Raw genomic sequence first — 20,666 nt, forward strand, 5'->3', positions numbered from 1 at the left:
TCTCTGACTACATACATGCTGAAAATCAAACATTTTTACCGTATTCATTTAAAAGTCCCTAGAAGTGTATGGTTCAACTTTCCCCCATGGTCTAGTGTTAAAAAAGTTAACCAAAATTGCAATACTATATCGAATAGCAATACTTAAAGATCACAATACATATCGAATCGGCACCAAAGTATGGTGATAGTATTGCGTTGGGAGATATGCGTATCGTCCCAGCCCTAATAGAAACATGGCGGTGCAACATGGCGGACTCTGTGGAGAGGAGTAGCTCCCTATGTAGACATGAAGGGCTCCATCTAAGCTAAACCAAAACACCATTCTTAGTTTCAGGTCACCTTATGGGATGGTAATGATTGTTCGGGATATTAGCAAACCCCATGCAAAAACGCATGAAAATATTATAATATATTTTATATATTGTATTATTTTATATTTTTTTAAATAATTGTTTTCTTTGGCAAGTGACCATGGTATAAGCAGGATAATGCCCTTTGAGGTGTCCATAATCAGGAATGAATGGACTTCGCGGAGACAACCATCATCCATTAATTTCTGATAATGGACCCCTTGTCGGGGCATTATCCCTTACTGTTATTATCCCTTCTGTCTCCTTTAATGTCCCGTTCCTCATGCACTCCAGCAGCAGTGTCTCATACCTCTGTCTGCACCATGGCGGGCCTCTGAGTTCGGAGCGTCTTGACGGTCTGGAAGAGGTCGACCACTCCCTCGTACCTCATCCTCTCCAGGACGATGCTCAGGGTGATGAACACACCAGTCCGCCCGACACCAGCACTGGTGGACACGTACATTATTAGACTCCCATTTCAAATCAACAAGTTCATCACACACATACACATCTGCAGGACAAGATCAGATCATGCCAGAAAACAGGAAGCACCTGGCAGCCTGTAAGACATGGAGTCACCACTCTGATAGCTGCTCATGCTCCGTGGAATCATGTCAAAACTTCAGAAAAATCTCCAAAGGATCTTGACAAACTAACTCAACTGGGTGTTGGTGTATTTCTCCATTCTGTCAAACACTCTTCTGACTATTCTGTTTGAAAATCCTCTTCCAAAAGAACTACAGTGCTGCTGATAAAGGAGTGTGCTCAAAACACACAGGATTATGGGAATTAGGAAGATGATGTTGAAATCTATGAGCCAGCAGTTCCTCCAGTCTGTTTAAATATATATAAATGTTAAATATGTTAAATATATATATTAGGGCTGTCACAGTTAACACAATAATAATGCGTTGACGCAAATTTGTTTTAATGCCAATAATTTCTTTAACGCGTTAACGCAACCTGCGATTTTTAGGTTGTAACTCAGTTTTAAAGAGTGAAGATACTGGTATCATGAAACTAGAAAACCTGATTAATCTGTCGGAATCCAACCATGTTATACTAGCTTTTCTAAACTTTGGTGTGGTTTGGTTAGGTCATTGTCATTTTCAAAGGGGTCCCTTGACCTCTGACCTCCAGATATGTGAATGTAAATGGGTTCTATGGGTACCCACGAGTCTCCCCTTTACAGACATGCCCACTTTATGATAATCACATGCAGTTTGGGGCAATTCATAGTCAAGTCAGCACACTGACACACTGACAGCTGTTGTTGCCTGTTGGGCTGCAGTTTGCCATGTTATGATTGGAGCATATTGTTTTATGCTAAATGCAGTACCTGTGAGGGTTTCTGGACAATATCTGTCATTGTTTTGTGTTGTTAATTGATTTACAATAATAAATATATACATACATTTGCATAAAGCAGCATATTTGCCCACTCCCATGTTGATAAGAGGATTAAATACTTGATAAATGCTCTGACAAAAATAAGAAAAAAAATCTGGTATCTGATGCTGTCGCAGGACTGTAATAAGGCCGTCCAATCATTTCATTCGGCCTGAATGTAATGATTGGACGGGTTAGCTGCCTGTGCGACAGCTGTGAGTACTAACAATAGAGATGTTTGTTGTTTAAGTTCATAATGATAATTTTGGGAACGACGCTTTGGAGGGAGGCCTGGAGGGACGGACTGTCAACTTTCTCTCTAGATTTAGGGACTTTTGAAGCTAGTGCTGCTAGCTACTTTCATTGGAGAAGAATTGGCAACACTAGGCTGGGTTCACACTTTTGCTAGTTCCGCAGCATCACAGACCTTAAATAAATATGAAAAAAGACAGACATAAGCATTTCTTTAAACATCAACTTTTCAACACCGATTGACACCCAACCCACCTCCCATACCTGTACAACTAAACAACAATAAAATGAAGTTAGAAATACCATAATATATAATCTGTATCAACATTAACCATAGTCAATAAATATGTGCATGTATTAACAGAAAGGCACAGTTGAGTATAAGGCTGTCAAACAAATTGACACAGGGTCACTGTCACTACTCTCTCTCTCTCACACACACAAACACACACACACACACGCACACACACACACACACACACACACACACACACACACACGCACACACACACACACACACACACACACACACACACACACACACACACACACACACACACACACACACACACATTACGTTACCTGCAGTGCACAGTGATTGGTCCATCTTGTCCGAATTGCTCTTTCGTTTTATGGACTTGGCCGATGAAATCGATGAATCCCTCCCCAGTTTTTGGCACTCCTTGCTCTGGCCAGTCGGTGAACTGAAACTGCCTGATGGTCCTCGACTGACCATCCTGACCAACACACAGGCAAATGGAAACAGATACTGTAAGTAACTCACACACACAATCTACAGCCCCCTCCTGGTAGATGCAGTAGATACCAGTGTTGGGAGTAATGCATTACCAAGAAGTAACCTATTACTTTTCCCTGTAAATGTAGGCATCAGTGGTCCAATTTTAGTCCACGATACAGACTTGACAGTTTTCTTTTACTTCCAAGTCATTTTGTTTCACATTTTACCTTCTCAGTAGGAGAATAGTCACACAGCCGGAATAATTACCATAATTTTCTGTCTTTTCATGTAAAGTTGAGAGAAAAGTAACAAAGAAATGGAAACTCAATTAGCCTACTCACACACAGATGAGAGGAAAAGAAAAGAAAAGCTGCATGCATGTATTCATATTTAAAAAATGAAATACTCGATTCTGATTGGTCAATCATGGCGTTCTACGGCCTGTTATTTTTTTTTATAGCAGACCGTTGTTATGGGTCATTGTTGGGAGATAAACCCTGACAGGGCGAAGAGGCACCCCGACACCAAGCGGAGGTGTGCTGCATCGCTCTGAATGACCGGCTCTCTGCACATTATCCCTTAGTTATTCTACAATTTAAGGTCAGTTTTAAAAGTTTTTTTTTTATTGCTTTTGGTTTGAGAGGTTGCTATGTGGGGATAGCCTCACAACCCCGATGTCAACCGACAGCCTTTCCTAATGAAAGCGGATAGGCACAAATTTGATGCCATGTTGCCCCGTTGCAATTTGATTGGGTGTTGGCCAACCATTGTCATCATTGGCTCGTAGTTGGCAGAAATGAATGAGGAGGGCAGCTATGTGCCCAGTTGGATTATCACCTGTGTTAAACTGTGTGGGAAATGTGAAATTATGTAAAATTGTAAAAAAATGTAAAGTTGTGTCATTTTCTGGTTTTGCATCCATTCAAAGTAGTTGCTGTCCTGCCATTTTTTCCACCCAAAAACACCTAAACAACTGAATCCTTGTACAGCTTTGAGATATTTGTTTGACTGGGATCTGATCTGACCTATTGACAAGTATAAAGACCTTCAAAGTATCTCTCATATCTACCTTCAACACTTAAGCTTTGACTGTGGCGGGGATGGAGGCAGGTCGACATTAAATATTTCATTAATTCTGATGACACAAGTTTTTGTAGAAAAAAAAGATAGATAATCCTGGTGAAGATTGGTGCAGTCTATGTGTTGCTTTGAGTCCATTCTACAGATCCATCCTCTCAAAATGACTTGATGGATTAATGAAAGAAGCTAAATTGCACCTTTCCCCCTTCACCTCCTCTGCTGTTCGTGTGCACAACAGTGGTAGACTTTAGAAAGTCTTTAGCAGACTAACAGAGACTAAAGGTTATAGTTTCATGTACCAGTGACTCATGTTGCAGAGCGAAGCCCCAAAGCACATCATAAGTGCACAGGGAATATTTACATCATGACCAGTCAAATCCCCTTTTCTTTTTTCCAAGCGGTGAACTCTGTGCCCTGTGTGGGGAGCGCTCAGTCCAAATCCTCCCACTCAAGTGCAGTGAAATTCACAAAAGGCTAAACGGACACAAATGGAAAAAGAAACCTCTGTATGCAATGAAAATGCCACTCTGCCAGCACTGCCAACATATTCTGTCACCAAAATAGCGCCCTGAGTGGCGTTAATGTCCTTTCCAATGAAAAGGAGCTGAGCTGAGGCCATCCTTCTGCTGCTGCCTCACGCGAGAGGAGAACCTACCCTGGCGTCTGTGACTTTGAACTCTCTCAGGATGTACTGAGGCATGTTGTACTCAGCCATGGGGTCCACCACAAAGTACTGGTAGCGTGCAGAGCGCTCAGCGGGCCAGTACTGATGGCACTTTTCCTAAAGGATGGAGAGAGGAGATGTATCACAACATGTGGCCATTTGCCTGGAATAGCCAATGGGACCAATATAAAACCACTATAATTATTCTGTCAAAATGAAGGGACTCATGGGCACTCAAACAAGTAGTTCAGTGAAGGCAGGGTCATGTTCACCTGTTAGGGCCCCTGTTGACCCCCCCCGACCTCCCTCTGTGCATCGTACTGTTTACTACTGTTACTGTTTTTACTGTTATTACTGTATATTTACTCCTATGCAACTGTGTGTTTGTGGTCCTATTTTGCTGGCAATCCAGCCTTGAGTAAGTGAGGTAGATTATTATCAAGGCTGTCAATGGATTGAAATATTTAATCGTGCAGATTCGCGATTAATCACATGATTGTCCATAGTTAATTGTGATTAATCGCAAATTAATCACACGTTTTGTATTGGTTCTAAATGTACCTTAAAGGGAGATTTGTCAAGTATTTAATTCTTTTATCAACATGGGAGTGGACAAATTTGCGCCTTTATGCAAATCTATGTATATATTTATTATTGGAAATCATTTAACAACACAAAACAATGACAGATATTGTCCAGAAACCCTCACAGGGTACTGCATTTAGCATAAAACAATATGCTCCAATCATAACATGGCAAACTGCAGCACAACAGGCAACAAAAGCTGTCAGTGTGTCAGTGTGCTGACTTGACTATGACTTGCCCCAAACTGCATGTGATTATCATAAAGTGGGCATGTCTGTAAAGGGGAGACTCGTGGGTACCCATAGAACCCATTTACATTCACATATCTGGAGGTCAGAGGTCAAGGGGCCCCTTTGAAAATGGCCATGCCAGTTTTTCCTCACCAGAATTTAGTGCAAGTTTGGAGCTTTATTGAGCGTCCTTCGCAACAACCTAGTATGACAGTAGTATTACTAGTATTCCTCTGGTTTTCATAGTTTACTATGATACCAGTATCTTCACTCTAGCTTTAAAACTGAGCCGCTACAACCTCAAAATGGCATGTTGCTTTAATACGTTAAAGAAATTAGTGGTGTTAAAATGAATTTGCGTTAACGTGTTATTATTGCGTTAAATTTGACAACCCTGATTATTATTATTATTATAAATATTAATAAATCATAAAATGCATTCCATATTTGTATATTTTGTTCCTGTTTTTTTTCTAACCTGGGAACTATCAACATTTTTATTCTGAATTCATTCACACAACTTTTGCTTTTAATCAGAAGTGCAGTATATCTAAAAACAGAATTTCTGAGGCTTTTCGAAGCTTTTTCAGGCTTTATATATATTTCATACGTGACATGACATGACATAAGGTGTGATAGTGATATGTTACCCGTCCCATCTCGCGGAGTTTGGTGAGCATGACTACAATGGTGGAGTTGTGTTCCCACAGCATTCTCCAGAAGTCCTCCGTGGTCTCGGCCAGCGGGCCCTGGGTGGCCATGTATGCTTTCTGCTGCCTGCAAAGTGGAACAGAGATACGTCTGTGTTTAGTCCACAGGGTTCTTTGGATTCCATTTCAACTTCCTTCCTCTTGAACCCTAGCTATGGTTCTGGTGTAGACCTTTTCCTCCTGATCTCTGTCAGCATTGCCAGATTTGACTAACACCAAACAGGACGATCACAGTCCAATCATCCATTCAACACATATCAAGGTGAGTGTAGTCTCTAACTTTTCATTGGAGGAAACTGGTAGTAGCTAGAAGGGAGTCTGCAAACTGGGGAAACTCTCGCAAGATTGTAAAGGTTAGGCATTGACCTCGAATGGTTACGGTCAGGATAGGTTATCGAGCAGCGAGTCTCGCAAAAGTTTTTGCAGATCTCAGATTAGATTTCACAGTTTGCGGGCTCCCTTCTAGACACGACCAAGGAAACCACCCAAATAGTGCAAAGAAGGCAAGATTATCACAAACTGCCTAATCAAATACAAAGTAGACCAACTGAGAGGAACACCACCCAACCTGGCAACACTGTGCTCTGTGCACTAGAGCACACATGTACCCATCAATACAATGAATGCGGTATAATACATATGGCATAGTAATGTTGTACTGCTGCCTCAAATGGCAACAGTAACTTTACTCTAGAATGCTACCTGGCACCTTTGTTGAGAGATACTGTAACTAGACTTCTGCTCCTCCTCATGGCTCTGTTTTCAGGCTTTGAAAAATCTAGCCCGTGACAGTAGACTTCGGCCAATCACAGGTCATTTCAGAGAGAGAGTGTTCCTATTGGCTGTGCTCCGGCTGGTGGGCTGTGCTTGGTATTTCCTCAGCAGATCTCAACATGGCGGCCAGGTCACAAACTTCCTCATTTTACAGCTAAACAGTACACTATGAGATGATTCTGAGAATATGTGAGGAGAGAAAGAGGCATTACAGTAACAGAATATTGATTCATATTTGATCAGCGCTGACTAGTTTGACCGTTTGATCAGAGTTCGCTAGTGATTGACAGCCGGCTCTAATAAACGGCAGATGGATGGCAGACTCCAGATCAGCTCTGACTGCTTGTTTTCCTCCGGTCTGTGAAATCTTGCAGATGTCATTAGGAGCACCGGAGGACACGGAGACACATGATTTTTTTCAGATTACCTGTCTCATGCTCTACTGTCAGGATGTAGTAGTTTTATAAAAATATTTTTTTTTAATCATATTTGCTCCAATTCTACCTAGTGCAGCTTTAATCAATGCATCAAACCTTAGAGTTTGCCATTGACTTTTATTAAATTAAATGTGGGGCAATTTGCATTGTGACATCAGTGTGTGAGTGTGTGAGTGTGCTTGTGTGAATGAATAAAAGCACTATATAAATGCAGTCCATTTACAGGGGCCCTATGACATTTTCTTGTAAATAAACTAAATGTATGTTTACATTCAGTGTTACTCACTTAAATGCATTGTGTGTATCCTTGAGCCCTAACAAATGTGTTGTGTGCATTTCCTTCCTCATAAAATACGATTTTTTAAAGTGTTTTAAATCCATCATTATTTAGATCAATGTTTACTTGCTAGCGGTCTTCTTCTTCTCTGCCTTTGCTGGCACATCACTGCATATCCCGGTGTATTACCACCACTTATTGATCAGTGGAATCAATCAATCAATCAAACTTTATTTATCGAGCACCTATCAAACAAGTCAAATGCAATTTAAAGTGCTGGACAGACGACTGACAAAAATATAGAGTGTTAAAAATGGATTTAGAGACTAATGCACCAAAACAACCAATATAAAAGTTGTGCAAGAAAGCAATAAGAAATGGGTATTTAAGATAATAAAAGATAAATAAAATACAAGGAAGTAAAAATAACAATAAAAATAAATAAATACAAATTATGAAACTACACAAAATAAGCAGATTGTATTAAAATAATAAAATTTTAATCAAATAAAATAGAATAAAAAAATATAATAATGATCAGCAATAAAATGTTGATTAAATTAAATAGAGTAAAATAAACACTATAATGATGATGATAAATAAAATAAGTATAAACAATAAAAAACATAAAATTATAAAACTATAAAACACAAAAGCCAGACTAAATAGATGGGTTTTTAGTTTACGTTTAAAAATAACAATATTTTCAGCTCCTCTCAGTTCCTCTGGAAGATTGTTCCAGCGGCTGGGAGCAGCATCTCCAAATCTTTTTGTTCTGCTTTGTGGAACAACTAAAAGAGAAGAAGCGGAGGATCTGCATAGGCATATTCCCAAACAAATCTGCAATCAACCAAAATATCAAAAAACATCCTGGGGCTTTTGGGTACCTTGAGGGTCTGGGTCCATTTCCCAGTTTTTGTACACGAAAACTGAAAATCAAAATAAAACCTTCACATTTACCCACAATGTACATTAATAAATACTATCATACATATTTACAGTATGGGAGCCTGCAATAGTATTGCAAAAATACACCAGAGTTCATTCAGATTCACCCTTCACTACATTCCTTTAACAGCTTCTAGTTCCACAACTGTTGAATGAACCTCTCAAGTGTTAAATGTTTAATTTTACACCCCCCCTTTAAAGTAGGTCTGATGAGTCAGCTGTTGCTAATGTATGCGCTGATATTGAAATGGTTTTGCTTGAACACAGACCCTTTTAACAGCACTGTTAAAATGACAGATGCCTCCCCAGCTGCTCAGCCAGGCTCTGGTCTCTGTAGTAGTTACAGTAGAACCTGGCCACTAGGGGGCAGCGTTGAAGCATGCAGCAGAGGGCCTGGGTAATTCTCTCTCCAGCCTGTTTGCCTGAGTGCCAGTGCAGCACACACACTGAGTATTTCTGTATACATCAGGGCTCTATCATTGTGTGTGCCAGCGATAGCTGGAGGCACTGTTGTTTTTGGTTGCGAGTCGGTCCCTGTCCTGCTCTCAGGTTTACCTCTGTGCAACAAGCTCTGGAACTATTATTTGAATACTTCATAATACAGCATACAAATATAAACTTCTGTATTTGGTTGGGTTCGGCAATGCTGTCACTTTACCTGCTGGCTGCTCTGGCTCACTGCTGGATGATTAGAGGAACTCTGACCAGTAGCAGATTCTTTAAGGTCAGATGTTGGAGGTTGAATATGAGAAATGCGTCATTACTGACCTCCAGCACCCAGAATATTAAACAGTTTTAACCAATGTTAGGTGTAATGTTGGTATATTGGTATGCTGATTGATTGTTGATTTTATATATATATATATATGTATATATTATAGAAAAATGAAAAGTGTGTTTCTCACCAAAAACTACATTTTACGAGATTACATTTGAACACATCATGATAACGTTGTAATTTACCTTCACTCAGTAGTCCTTTTTCCTGAGCAGACTTTGAACGCCTCATAACAATAACTGAATGGCACCTCCGTTAACGTTTGTATCTCCGGTATTTAGCCAATCAGGACTGTGCTGCCCACCGGCTGCTAATAGCTAACGTTACTAACTCTCCTCCTGCTGATTTCAACACAGATTTGTTATTCACAGTGAAGCTTTATCAGGTATAAACAGGGTGCGTCCCCTCAGGTTTAGTAGCGCCATTCTGTTGAGCTCTTTTTTTTCTCTCCGCCGTGGCTCCGGTCCAAAACAAACTGAAACATGATACGGCGTGCGTACGCGTCATTGTGCAGCGTAACTGTGGGAAAGCATCAATAAGAGGAATCGATAGTCATGGAGGCATGAGATGCCAAGGAATCGAACAACTACGGTTCTCTATTCCCATCACTAGCGTTTTCCCTGCCTGCCAAAGTGGCGGATGTCCTGATGATTTCACCCGCCACTGCCAACAATTTACCCGCATTTGGCGGGTGGCGGGTGCTAATTCCAGACCCTGCTGATAACCGATAGAAACAATGGGCAAACCATCAAAAATAAGATACAAGATGTAATAGCTAATAGAATAATAATATAATTTTTTCCTTTAATGTTAGTCACATGCTGTCAAAAGATAATAACTGGTTTAAACAGGGAGTATTATCTAATCTAGAGGTAATGATATACTGGTGTAAGCCTGCTGTTTGATCACCATGGACAGGCACTGAGGCGAATGACTTCAGCTGATAAACCTTGAGGTCACTGGACACCTCCGCTAATCATCATTATCACGTCTATCCCCCTCACCTTAATCCATCCTAATCCACACTATGCACTTTAAAGACTGAGCTCAGAGAGTGCTGGAGCTCCCCGTATCTCACTCCACCGTTCATTACTGCAACAGGAATTACAGGACACGCCTGCCTCTTTCCCCACCCTCCCTAAGGTGGAGGTGCCCAGGGGACTTCACTAGGTGCTGAGAGCCAAGAACAAGACACACCCACCCTGGCTGCAAGTAAAAGTCCTGATTCATTAGCACACACTTTACTCTGCTAGCTCGCTGGAAAGTATTTCCAATTAGTGTTTACATTTTCATAAAAGAAGTGCTTCTCTGAGAGGCCTGTGATTGGCTATTTATCTGACATATGACAATACCGGTGCCGACATCTGATATGTACAGTAGAAAATCAGGCAGGCTCGCTTTATTAAGTTGTCACACACAAGTTTACATAGACTGGTATTTTTTAATTGATCATTTGCTTTATAAGACAATTAAATGTTGAATGAATGCTTCACACAGAGCCGGAGACAGTCTGAGTTCAGTGCAATTTTACCAACAGCTAAATCCATACTGAAATGTCACTACTTGTATTTGAATCTGCTCTTGTTGTGACAGATAATTATATTTTTTTAATAGTACTGACACTCCCAATGTTCGTGTTGATTGATAGATTTACAGGATAAGTCTGGAGATATTCTAAGGCATATTTTTCTTCTTCTTCTTATAATCTGCCACTGATAATGTTCCCCTACAAATGCACTAGGAATCTGTACACACTGAGAAATAATGTGTGGTTGTAGCAGAGGTATGTGGGGGGATTATTCCTTGACAGACAACAGCCAGGTGCAGTGAAGCTGCCAGAGACTGCACATAGACCAGAACTAAAACCGGCTGATTCCTTTTGGCAACCAGCACCCTGGCTGGAGACGCTACACTGGGCGATTGGATACATGTCAAAGAGTAGCTAGTAGGGCTGTCACAATAACCGCAATATTGCAATAACAAGCAACCGCCACAACCGCTATGTTCATATTTTTTCTTTTTTGAATTCTTGGCAATGGGAGCGCCACGTCAGCACCGTGATGAGGTATTCTGCGCTGCACTGCACGTTCGGCCGCTGTGAGTTGAAACATTTTTCAACTTTGGGTAAAACGCTGCATCATCAGTGTGACTTTTTACCCTGCCGTCCAATCACAATGGAGGAGGGGCGGCTGAGGCTACAAGTGCTGAACAACCACAATGGAGGAGAAATGAATACCGTCCTCTCTCTCTATACGTGTTTCAGCCTTCCCTCCATCCAGAGCAAGTACTCTACCTTGTGCTGACACTTTTTACTTCTGCGGATCTTATTATTATTATACACACAAGTAAGTAAGTAAGTAAGTAAGACGTAACCAAAGTGTCTCAGCTGAAAAAAACTCTGTGCCTCATTGTGTTCTGCATTCAAGAATGTTGAGCCAATCTTCATCACCGCAGGGGAAATTCCTTCACCGCGACCTAAGCCCTAAGTTCCAGCGCGTTTATTCAAATTTGTTAGAACTGTTTATTTCTCTGTTTGTGTAAGTTCAAATATAAGATACAAAGTGTTAATAAGTGAGCTTCCCCCTGCTTCCAGTCTTTATGCTAAGCTAGGCTAACCAGCTCTGTACTTACTGAAACCTAGGTATCCTCAAATAACGGTTTGCATGATATCTTACGAAAAGTTGTTCCTCAATTTTTTGTGCGTTCTCCTACAAATGTCAAGCAATGCGTGTCAATATCCGTTTGTTACATGCAAAGTCTTTTCAAAATAAACTTCTGTCTTTACAGAAAAACTACTTGTTTAGGTTTAGGCAACAAAACTACTTGTTTAGGTTTAGACATCAAAACTACTTGGTTAGGTTTAGACATCAAAACTAATTGATTAGGTTTAGACAACAAAACTACTTGGTTAGATTTAGAAAACAAAACTAATTGATTAGGTTTAGACAACAAAACTACTTGGTTAGATTTAGAAAACAAAACTAATTGATTAAGTTTAGACAACAAAGCTACTATTTTAGGTAGAGACAAAAACTACTTGGTTAGGTTTAGGCAACAAAACTAATTGATTAAGTTTAGACAACAAAAACTATTTGGTTAGGTTTAGACAACAAAACTACTTGGTTTTGGAAAAGATCTTGCTTTGGGTTAAAATAACAACGGAAGTGGCGTTACTTAGGTATGGAAGTTATGGGACAAATAAATCAACGCTGACTTCTGGTTTCACATGGGACATGAACGCCGGTCTCCTGGGCGAAAGTCCGATGTCTTTTTCACCCACCCTTCCCCCCCGACCACCTCCCTACACGGTGTTTTTCGCTCTTTATACTTCCTGGTTCGTGATTACATGCATTACATACAAGTCCATTACTTTTCATAGGTATAGCTACGAACGGTGTATGAGACCAACTTGCTGTAAGACAACACACAGACATGAGATTCTTCTCATCACACTTTTTGAAAGAAAGTGAATATGGTTAATTCCAAAATGTTGAACTATTCCTTCTAAGTCCGGTAAGTAGGGTTATGTACGAATCTGTAAATACTAAAATGGTTCGCAATGTAGTTTTCACTCATTAAATTGTACTTTGTGTTAAAAGAGGTCATTATTATTCACTCTATACAAAGGGATAAACTGACGTCTGTGTCCTGAGGCCCATGACTGACACAGTCTTGTGGACACAAACAGGAGCAGCATTGTAGAAATATTGGAGTAATCAGTTTGTTTCTCTGGCATGTCACCTCAAACAGGATATCCATTTACAAGGGGGGAAAAACAGGAGATAATTAACAGGCCTGTCAATAAGACCAATTAGTTTTGACAGTGACACACTGGACTCCATGTCAGCCTGTATTTTATTGCTGTCAGCTGCCAGAGGAAAAGGTCCACCTCCACATTCATTAGAGGTGCAGCTGCTCAGCACATCCTGTTTTACAGTATCCTCTTTCGGTGTCCCTGTGTGTCACACACCACAGTGAAATGGTTTCCGTGGACTCACCTGTATCCGTCGATGAAGCTGGCATTGATGTAGTCAGAGCCCTCCACCCCTCTGATTGGCTGCAGGGAGACACGGGTGGACTCGAAAGGCATGATGTTCACCAGACGGTTCTTGAACTTGTTACACGGCAGGTTGGCACTGATGAATCTTGAGGTATGTGCTTTAGAATTGGCCAGTTTCTGCGGACAAAGAAAGGAGGACACGTATGTCACTGATGCTCCTCAGACACCCGGTCCTCAGCACTGCAGCTCTACAGCTACACCCACCGTCTCCGCTGTCCACTTCTGCTCTTTTAAAGACCTAATACGAGCAGTTTTGGTGGAATCTGGTGTGTTAGCAAGACTGTTAAAGGGCACCCTGACCAAAAAGAAGTATTCAAGTGTGCTATTAGTATACTTCTTTTAAACTTAAAATAACAGAGTATGCTTTCAGTTGACTTTTTATGTACTTATCAGAGATATACTTAATAAAATTATAATTATATAATACTTATATAATTAATAATACTTATTATACAGAAGTATACTTGGCTGACTGACAAGTATACAGAAAAGTCAAAGTATTCTTGATTTATACTTTTTGATAGAGTAGCCTATTTGAGTGTGAGAGTTTGTTAACATGTTTAGATATGAATGTACTTCAATTCATTAACAATTAATCACACATTTTTTATCAGTGCAAAATGTAACCTTAAAGGGAGATTTGTCAAGTATTTATTACTCTGATAAACATTGGAGTGGATAAATATACTTCCTTTATGTAATCGTATGTGAATATTTATTACTGGAAATCAATTAACAACACAAAACAATGACAGATATTGTCCAGAAACCCTCACAGGTACTGCATTTAGCATAAAACAATATGCTCTATTAACATGGCAAACTGCATGTGATTATCATAAAGTGGGCATGTCTGTAAAGGGGAGACTCGTGGGTACCCATAGAACCCATTTACATTCACATATCTGGAGGTCAGAGGTCAAGGGACCCCTTTGAAAATAGCCATGCCAGTTTTTCCCCGCCAAAATTTAGCGTAAGTTGGAACGTTATTTAGCCTCCTTTGCTAGTATAACATGGTTGGTACCGATGGATTCCTTAGGATTTCTAGTTTCATATGATACCAGTATCTTCACTCTAGCTTTAAAACTGCCTAACGCCTTTTACAACCTAAAACTCTAAAGCTGTGTTGATGCGTTATCATTGTGTTAAATTTGACAGCCCTAGTCCTAACCTTAACTATTCAAGGTCAATGCCCAACCTTAACCACACATTGTGAACTGATGTAGGGAGGCCTGTACCAATGCATAGCAAACCGAGGAGAATAAAACTTGTGAAAGTAACATCACAACAGAGTGTTTTTTCCTGGGCTGGCTTTGCTGACAGGCCCTAATGTGATTCCTCTGCACGGCAAGGGCAAGTGTCAATTTGAGAAGTGCTTGCGAAAGAAATTTGCAGTGAGTTGAGGATCAAAACCTAATTATGCTCTGTCCGGATTTACAGCCGTCCTGCTTGCTTGAACAAGCAGCATAATTCGGGTTGTGGCGTGCCCCCCCCCATGTGTGTGGCTGGTTAAATCACTGTGGTGTCGCTCAGTGTGGAGTGAGCAGCAGAGGCTGGTGCAGTGCTGCAGCTCATCCCGTGTAAAAGCACGTAACCCAGTCGGCCCTTATCTCCAGTTTGTCCCGGCCCTCTCTCCCTCCCTCTCCCACTCTCTCCCTCTCTCTCTCCCTCTCCTTCGGCCTGTCATCCGGAGCTCAGAAGTTAAGCTCTCGCAGCTCCTCCTCTGAGAAGGAGTTCATCTCTGTTACACAGGCTGAAGATGAAAATCCTTCCTCTTCCCCAGCTCTCCCTGCAACATTCAGTTAAAGTGGCACTCCAGGAGCCATTTAGTACTCTGCACTTCCATTAAACTGAAAGATTCATGGATATAGATTCAAAAAATTAATGTAATTAATGAAATATCCTGACTTTTAGTCCCTTGAATTGTTGTTGTTATTGTTGATTCTGACTTTACACTCCAGACCCATGTCATCAGCATAACAACAACTACATTTTATCACATTAAAAATACAGCTGGATAAAGAGATTTCTGGTCTCAGGTAGATGCAGTAAAACATTATCCCTTTTCACAGCAGACATTTTGACTTGTCCAACACAAGTGTAAATAAAGCTGCAGTATTTGCAGAAATGGAGCAAATATGATTAAAACAACGTTATTTTAATAAAACGGTCACTATATCCTGAGTGTAGTGTATGAGAAGGGTAATCTGAAAAAAATGATGTTCCTCAAAATCTGTGTCCTCCGGTGCTCCTAATGGCATCTGCAAGATTTCACAGACCGGAGGGAAACAACCAATCAGAGCCGAGCTGGAGCCTCTGCGCAGCTGTCAATCACTCGCCAACTCCGACCTGTAATGCCTGTAATGCCTATTTCTCGTATAAAATGTTTTCAGAATCATCTTGTAGTGTACTGCATAACTGTAACAGAATATTGATTCATATTTGATCAGCGCTGCATAGTTTGACCGTTTGATCAGAGTTTGCGAGTGATTGACAGCTGCCTCCGTTGAATGAACAGCCAATAGGAACGCTCTCTCTCTGAAATGACCTGTGATTGGTCAAAGTCTCCCGTCACAGGCTAGATTTTCTAAAACCTGAAAACAGAGCCATGAGGAGGAGCAGAAGTCTAGTTATCTCTCAGAACACTTGAATTACAATTTGCTTAAAGGTTATTATGGAATTTTTGCTCAATGATGCCAAAAACATTCTGCCTACTGAAGCTTTAATAACAGAACTGCTGTATGGTATTGCAGTATCTGCTGTAATGGAGCATCACTCATTTTCAAGAGTGCTCTGATGCTAGCAAGGCTACAAGGAACAGGTTGCATTAAGAAAGCAAAACGACATGTAAAGTACAATAGTTTTGACAGGGAGGAAAAGTAACACAGGTGATGCTCATCAAGCAAACATGCAAGTCCATAATGTTATTTCATAAAATGTAAACTTGGCTCCTTGTTACTTGTTACCCCAGTTACTGGTTGAATTTAGGCGTCAGGGTGGAGGGAGCATGACAGAGAGTGTTTGGAAACCACTGGGTTTAGACTATTGCAACATCCTGCTCAGCCTAAAAAGACTGCTGCCTAACGAAAGCGCAAATCTGGTCACAATACATCAGATATTTGCATTGTTCTCTGGTTAGCCTCAGAATTGATTATACTTCTGTTTTTATATTAATAGGACAATTTTTCACAACGAGCGTTTGACTTCATAATGCCACATTGCATCACAAAGTCTGCCAATCAAGACAAACGCAGCGAAGGCAGTTATATGATTGGAGTACCACTTTAAATGGACTATCAAGCTGTACAAACTCACAAAACAAGAAGGTACCAACCTTAAACTCCAGTTCCATGGCGGTGACGGTCTCTCCGGGAGGGATCTGGGTGAGCTTCTGGATGTGAGCATACAGGTTTCGGGCAGGGACTTCTGTGTTGCCACATGTTGCAGCCTCCAGTAGGGCCTCGTGGATGAATATGTACTGATCCTCTGTCTGCACCATGTAGTTCCTCTGAGCCCGCATACATGTCACATGACCGTAAATGTCCACCGACTTCTCGTGTTTCATCCTCTCCAGCATGGCTTCGATCACGATTAAGCAGCCTGTACGGCCCACACCGGCACTGATGGAGCACAAAGACAAAATATGGTTGACACCATAGACTGGATATAAAGATGGACGACATGACAGCTCCCCAAAAGTGAAGGCAAAACATGTCAATCGCCCCCTGGTGGCTGGCTGCAGTATAGGTCATAACCCCCCCCATTTCCTGCATTCTGTACCAATTCATGGTGGAAATGTCTTTATTTATTTAAAGGAAAAAAAACTAAATTCAGGTGCTAGGTGACAATTCAAAATGTAATCTTATAATGCAGTAAGGCTCTCATGTATGTATTAGGGCCACAATGAGGGAAGAAAAATGTGAGATTTCGAGAATAAAGTCATAATATTACGAGAAAAAAGTTGTAATTTAATGAAAATAAAGTCATAATATTTCAAGAAAAAAAGTTGTGATATTACGAGAATAAAGTCATAGCTTCACGAGAAAAAAAAATGAATATTACGAGAATAAAGTCATAACTTTAAAAGAACAAAGTTGTAATATTACGAGACTAAAGTCATAACTTAACGAGAAAAAAAACTGTAATATTACGAGAATAAAGTCATAACTTTACAAGAGAAAAAGTCCACAAAAGAGGCAGTTTCCCCATCAGGTCCGTGGGGTTCTTTCTTCAGAATAAACGCAGTTTCTTGCACAATCTTTTCAAGGTCCTGATACTGATGATAATGTGCTGCTGATGAGCCAAAAGATGAAGTATTTTGTTATTTGTGAAACCTAAACTAGAGTATAACTTCACAAGATGCTCCACGTTCCTCACTTTCACACAGGCGGCACGCTGCTCTATTTCCCCTCTAAAATAACACATCAAATTACTACTTTATAATATTATGACTTTATTCTCATAATACTACGACTTTTTTCTCGTAAGCCTATGACTTTATTCTCGTAATATTATGACTTCATTCTCGAAATCTCAGATTTATTTATGTGGCCCTAATACTCCGTCGTACTCATGCATTCTCTATTGCTTTCAAATATTTATTCTCCTGTGGATCAACTTTTGTCATTTAACATTCTCTCTGTTGAGTCAACATGCATGTAGGCATGATTTACTCCTCCCTCCTCTTTAGTGTCTTTTGTTTGGTGAAGTAAGTTACTTATTATTTAAAACATTTCTGCAGAGACAGTCTGACTCTTATGCAGGCGCGCTACTCGTCCGAGCAAGTCCGGACGAGTCCAAAGTGTTTTAAATAGTACGATTTTAGCGAAAATGCATGTGTTTGGGAAGTAGTAAGCAAAGTAATGGACAAATGAGACTTGGAGTTTTGTAAAGTTTTGTTCAAGAATTCAAGGTAACACGAGGTGAGTAACTGGTATACAAATGGTCAGTTTGGGGGTGAAGTATTCCTTTAGGACGCATCCACACAAGTTGAAAATGTTTCTATTGAGCAGTCAAATTCTTACAAATACTGTGAGGTGAAAATTTGCTTTGTGTACAGTCTGAACATACCTTTACATTACGTATTACTAGATACCATTGTCCTGTAGGCCATGTGGACCATTTATTTATTTACTGTACTTATATTTCATTAAATTTAGCAACACTTGGTTTCTAGTGAAATAATCCCAACAAAGAAAAGTGTTACCATGCCAGACACATGTTGTGTAGTGAACACCAGTGTATTGCCTCAGCCCTTCATCACTGCGACATCACACTGACCTCACTGCACAGAAGAAGTGATGTGAAGGTCTGTTGAACAGCAGGGAGGGAGCACTCTGCCTCCAGAAAAGTGGACTGGATTCTCCTGTTCCTTTGAGATGTTTGGTATAAAGCTTCACACACCAGCTGGGTCGGTAAACATGGGTGCGCTGTGTGCAATGTACCAATAACACTTTCAAGGATTTCTGGGAAGTTCTCGGTATTCTTTTGAGATAATAAAATGACTTTGATAACATTACTGTCAGTGATATTAAGCACAGTCTGAGTGTTTCTCAAGAACTGTGGATAAAGTGTACACTGTAATCTCTTTCCTCTGGTACCTTTAAGGCCTCATTATGTTTCAGATGAACTAGGTTGTGATGTATTGTTCGACCATGTCTAAAGGTAAATGATTGTCCACACTGGAAGGCGGGGTGATTTTTTTGTTGTAGTTGCAATGCAATGAATCCTATGAATGGGGATAATGGCACACACTTTTCTCTCCTAAAAGACATTCAGGATACTAATCCGATACAGACGTGATCCAGTTAGCATCATAGGCTTGCTCACAGGTGTCTGTTGACTGGTCATTGCACATCGCTACAGCTTTTTTTAGGTTATTTTGAGGTCCCATCTGACTGTGACTTTCAGCACACACTGGGGCACTTTACAGCCAAGTGTGAAGCGGTCAGGATGAGAGTCAGTACCTCCAAGTCTGAGGCCATGGTGATCTGCCGGGAACCGGTGGACTGCTCCCTCTGGGTTGGGAGCGAGTCACTGCCTCAAGCGAGAAGTATGTCGGGTTTTTTTTTCACGAGTGAGGGTAAAATGGAGCAGGAGATGGACAGGCGGTTCGATGCTGTTTCAGCTATTTTGCGGGTGCTGTACCGGACCGTGAAGAGGGAGTTGAGCTGGGAGGCGAAGCTCTTGATTTACCAGTCCATGTACGTCCCAACCCTCACCTATGGTCATAAGCTTTGGGTAGTGACCGAAAGAATGAGATTGCGGATACAAGCGGCCGAAATGAGCTTCCTCCGTAGAGTGGCTGGGCTCAGCCTTAGAGAGAGGGTGAGGAACTCAGACATCCGGAGGGAGCTCGGAGTAGAGCCACTGCTCCTTCACCTCTAAAGGAGCCAACTCAGGTGGTTCAGGCATCTGATCAGGATCCTCCTGGACGCCTCCCTTTAGAGGGTTTCCGGGCATGTCCAACTTGTGTTATAAGTTATTGTATGCTCGTGTAAAGGATAACTTCGGCACTCAGTTGTACACACGGAAAGTTCAACTCCCGCCTACTTTCACACCTCAACACACCTGGCCCTTCATTACGTAATATGGGCGTGCTTGACACTTACACAAATTGTTGGACGCCATTGGTAAGGGGATTTCAGACTACATCAGATGATCCAACAGACTTTGTTTGAAGCACACTGAAGCCTTTGTGTTAATGCAAGAGGCTGCTTACCTGCAGTGGACCACCATGGGCCCAGCGTCTGGAGGATTACAGGCCTTGACTCTGCGTAGAAAGGCCAGTGTTGGGGTGGGATACTCAGGCACTCCATGGTCAGGCCAGGCCATGAACTGGAACTGTCGAACCTCTCTCTTCTCATTCGAGCCATTCTGTCACAACGCACACACACGCACACACACGCACACACACACACACACACACACACACACACACACATTAACATGTGTTTTGTCATTTATAAAAATGTGATGGGACACACTGAAAATCCCATGATTTGATCATGCAGCCATCACCTGCAACACTCATTAACATAAATGCATTGCAGTAACTAATTGATAACTCATCCAACTAGGGATGCTAATCTTGAAAAAGTTCTTAACCGATAACCGACCCTCGTTAACCGATTATTAACCGTTAACCGACAAGATTTGTGCCTCGCATGCAGCGGTGCTCCAGCTGCAGTATACGAGCACAACAGACAACTGAGTCTCCAGTTCACCGTCCGGGAGCGTTAACTTAGCAGCTACGATGCTGCGTCTAGTGTCGCGGACATGCAGCCACTTTCCCAGTAAAAGTCTCCACTGCACATTTAGTTTAGTTTAGCAGGTTGTCAGCTGTGTGTCTGCCCGGATTAACGATAGCTATTGACCGACAAACAGTGTGT

General features: G+C 41.1%; 1 protein-coding gene across 7 annotated transcripts in view; it reads right to left on the minus strand.

The window, feature by feature from the left end:
• Positions 1 to 20,666, minus strand: part of ptprfa (protein tyrosine phosphatase receptor type Fa) — a 454,009-nt gene that overhangs the window by 3,829 nt on the left and 429,514 nt on the right. For all 7 annotated transcript variants that reach the window (XM_037768968.1, XM_037768972.1, XM_037768971.1 and 4 more), the window contains 7 exons: positions 19,997 to 20,151; positions 16,610 to 16,895; positions 13,214 to 13,392; positions 5,942 to 6,068; positions 4,468 to 4,593; positions 2,576 to 2,730; positions 663 to 798 (listed from right to left, as the gene is read on the minus strand). In XM_037768968.1, the coding sequence (XP_037624896.1) occupies positions 663 to 798; positions 2,576 to 2,730; positions 4,468 to 4,593; positions 5,942 to 6,068; positions 13,214 to 13,392; positions 16,610 to 16,895; positions 19,997 to 20,151 (1,164 nt within the window). The remainder of the gene's footprint in view (positions 1 to 662; positions 799 to 2,575; positions 2,731 to 4,467; positions 4,594 to 5,941; positions 6,069 to 13,213; positions 13,393 to 16,609; positions 16,896 to 19,996; positions 20,152 to 20,666) is intronic.

This window comes from Sebastes umbrosus, chromosome 5 (genome assembly GCF_015220745.1).
Source record: "Sebastes umbrosus isolate fSebUmb1 chromosome 5, fSebUmb1.pri, whole genome shotgun sequence".
Lineage (NCBI taxonomy): Eukaryota > Metazoa > Chordata > Actinopteri > Perciformes > Sebastidae > Sebastes > Sebastes umbrosus.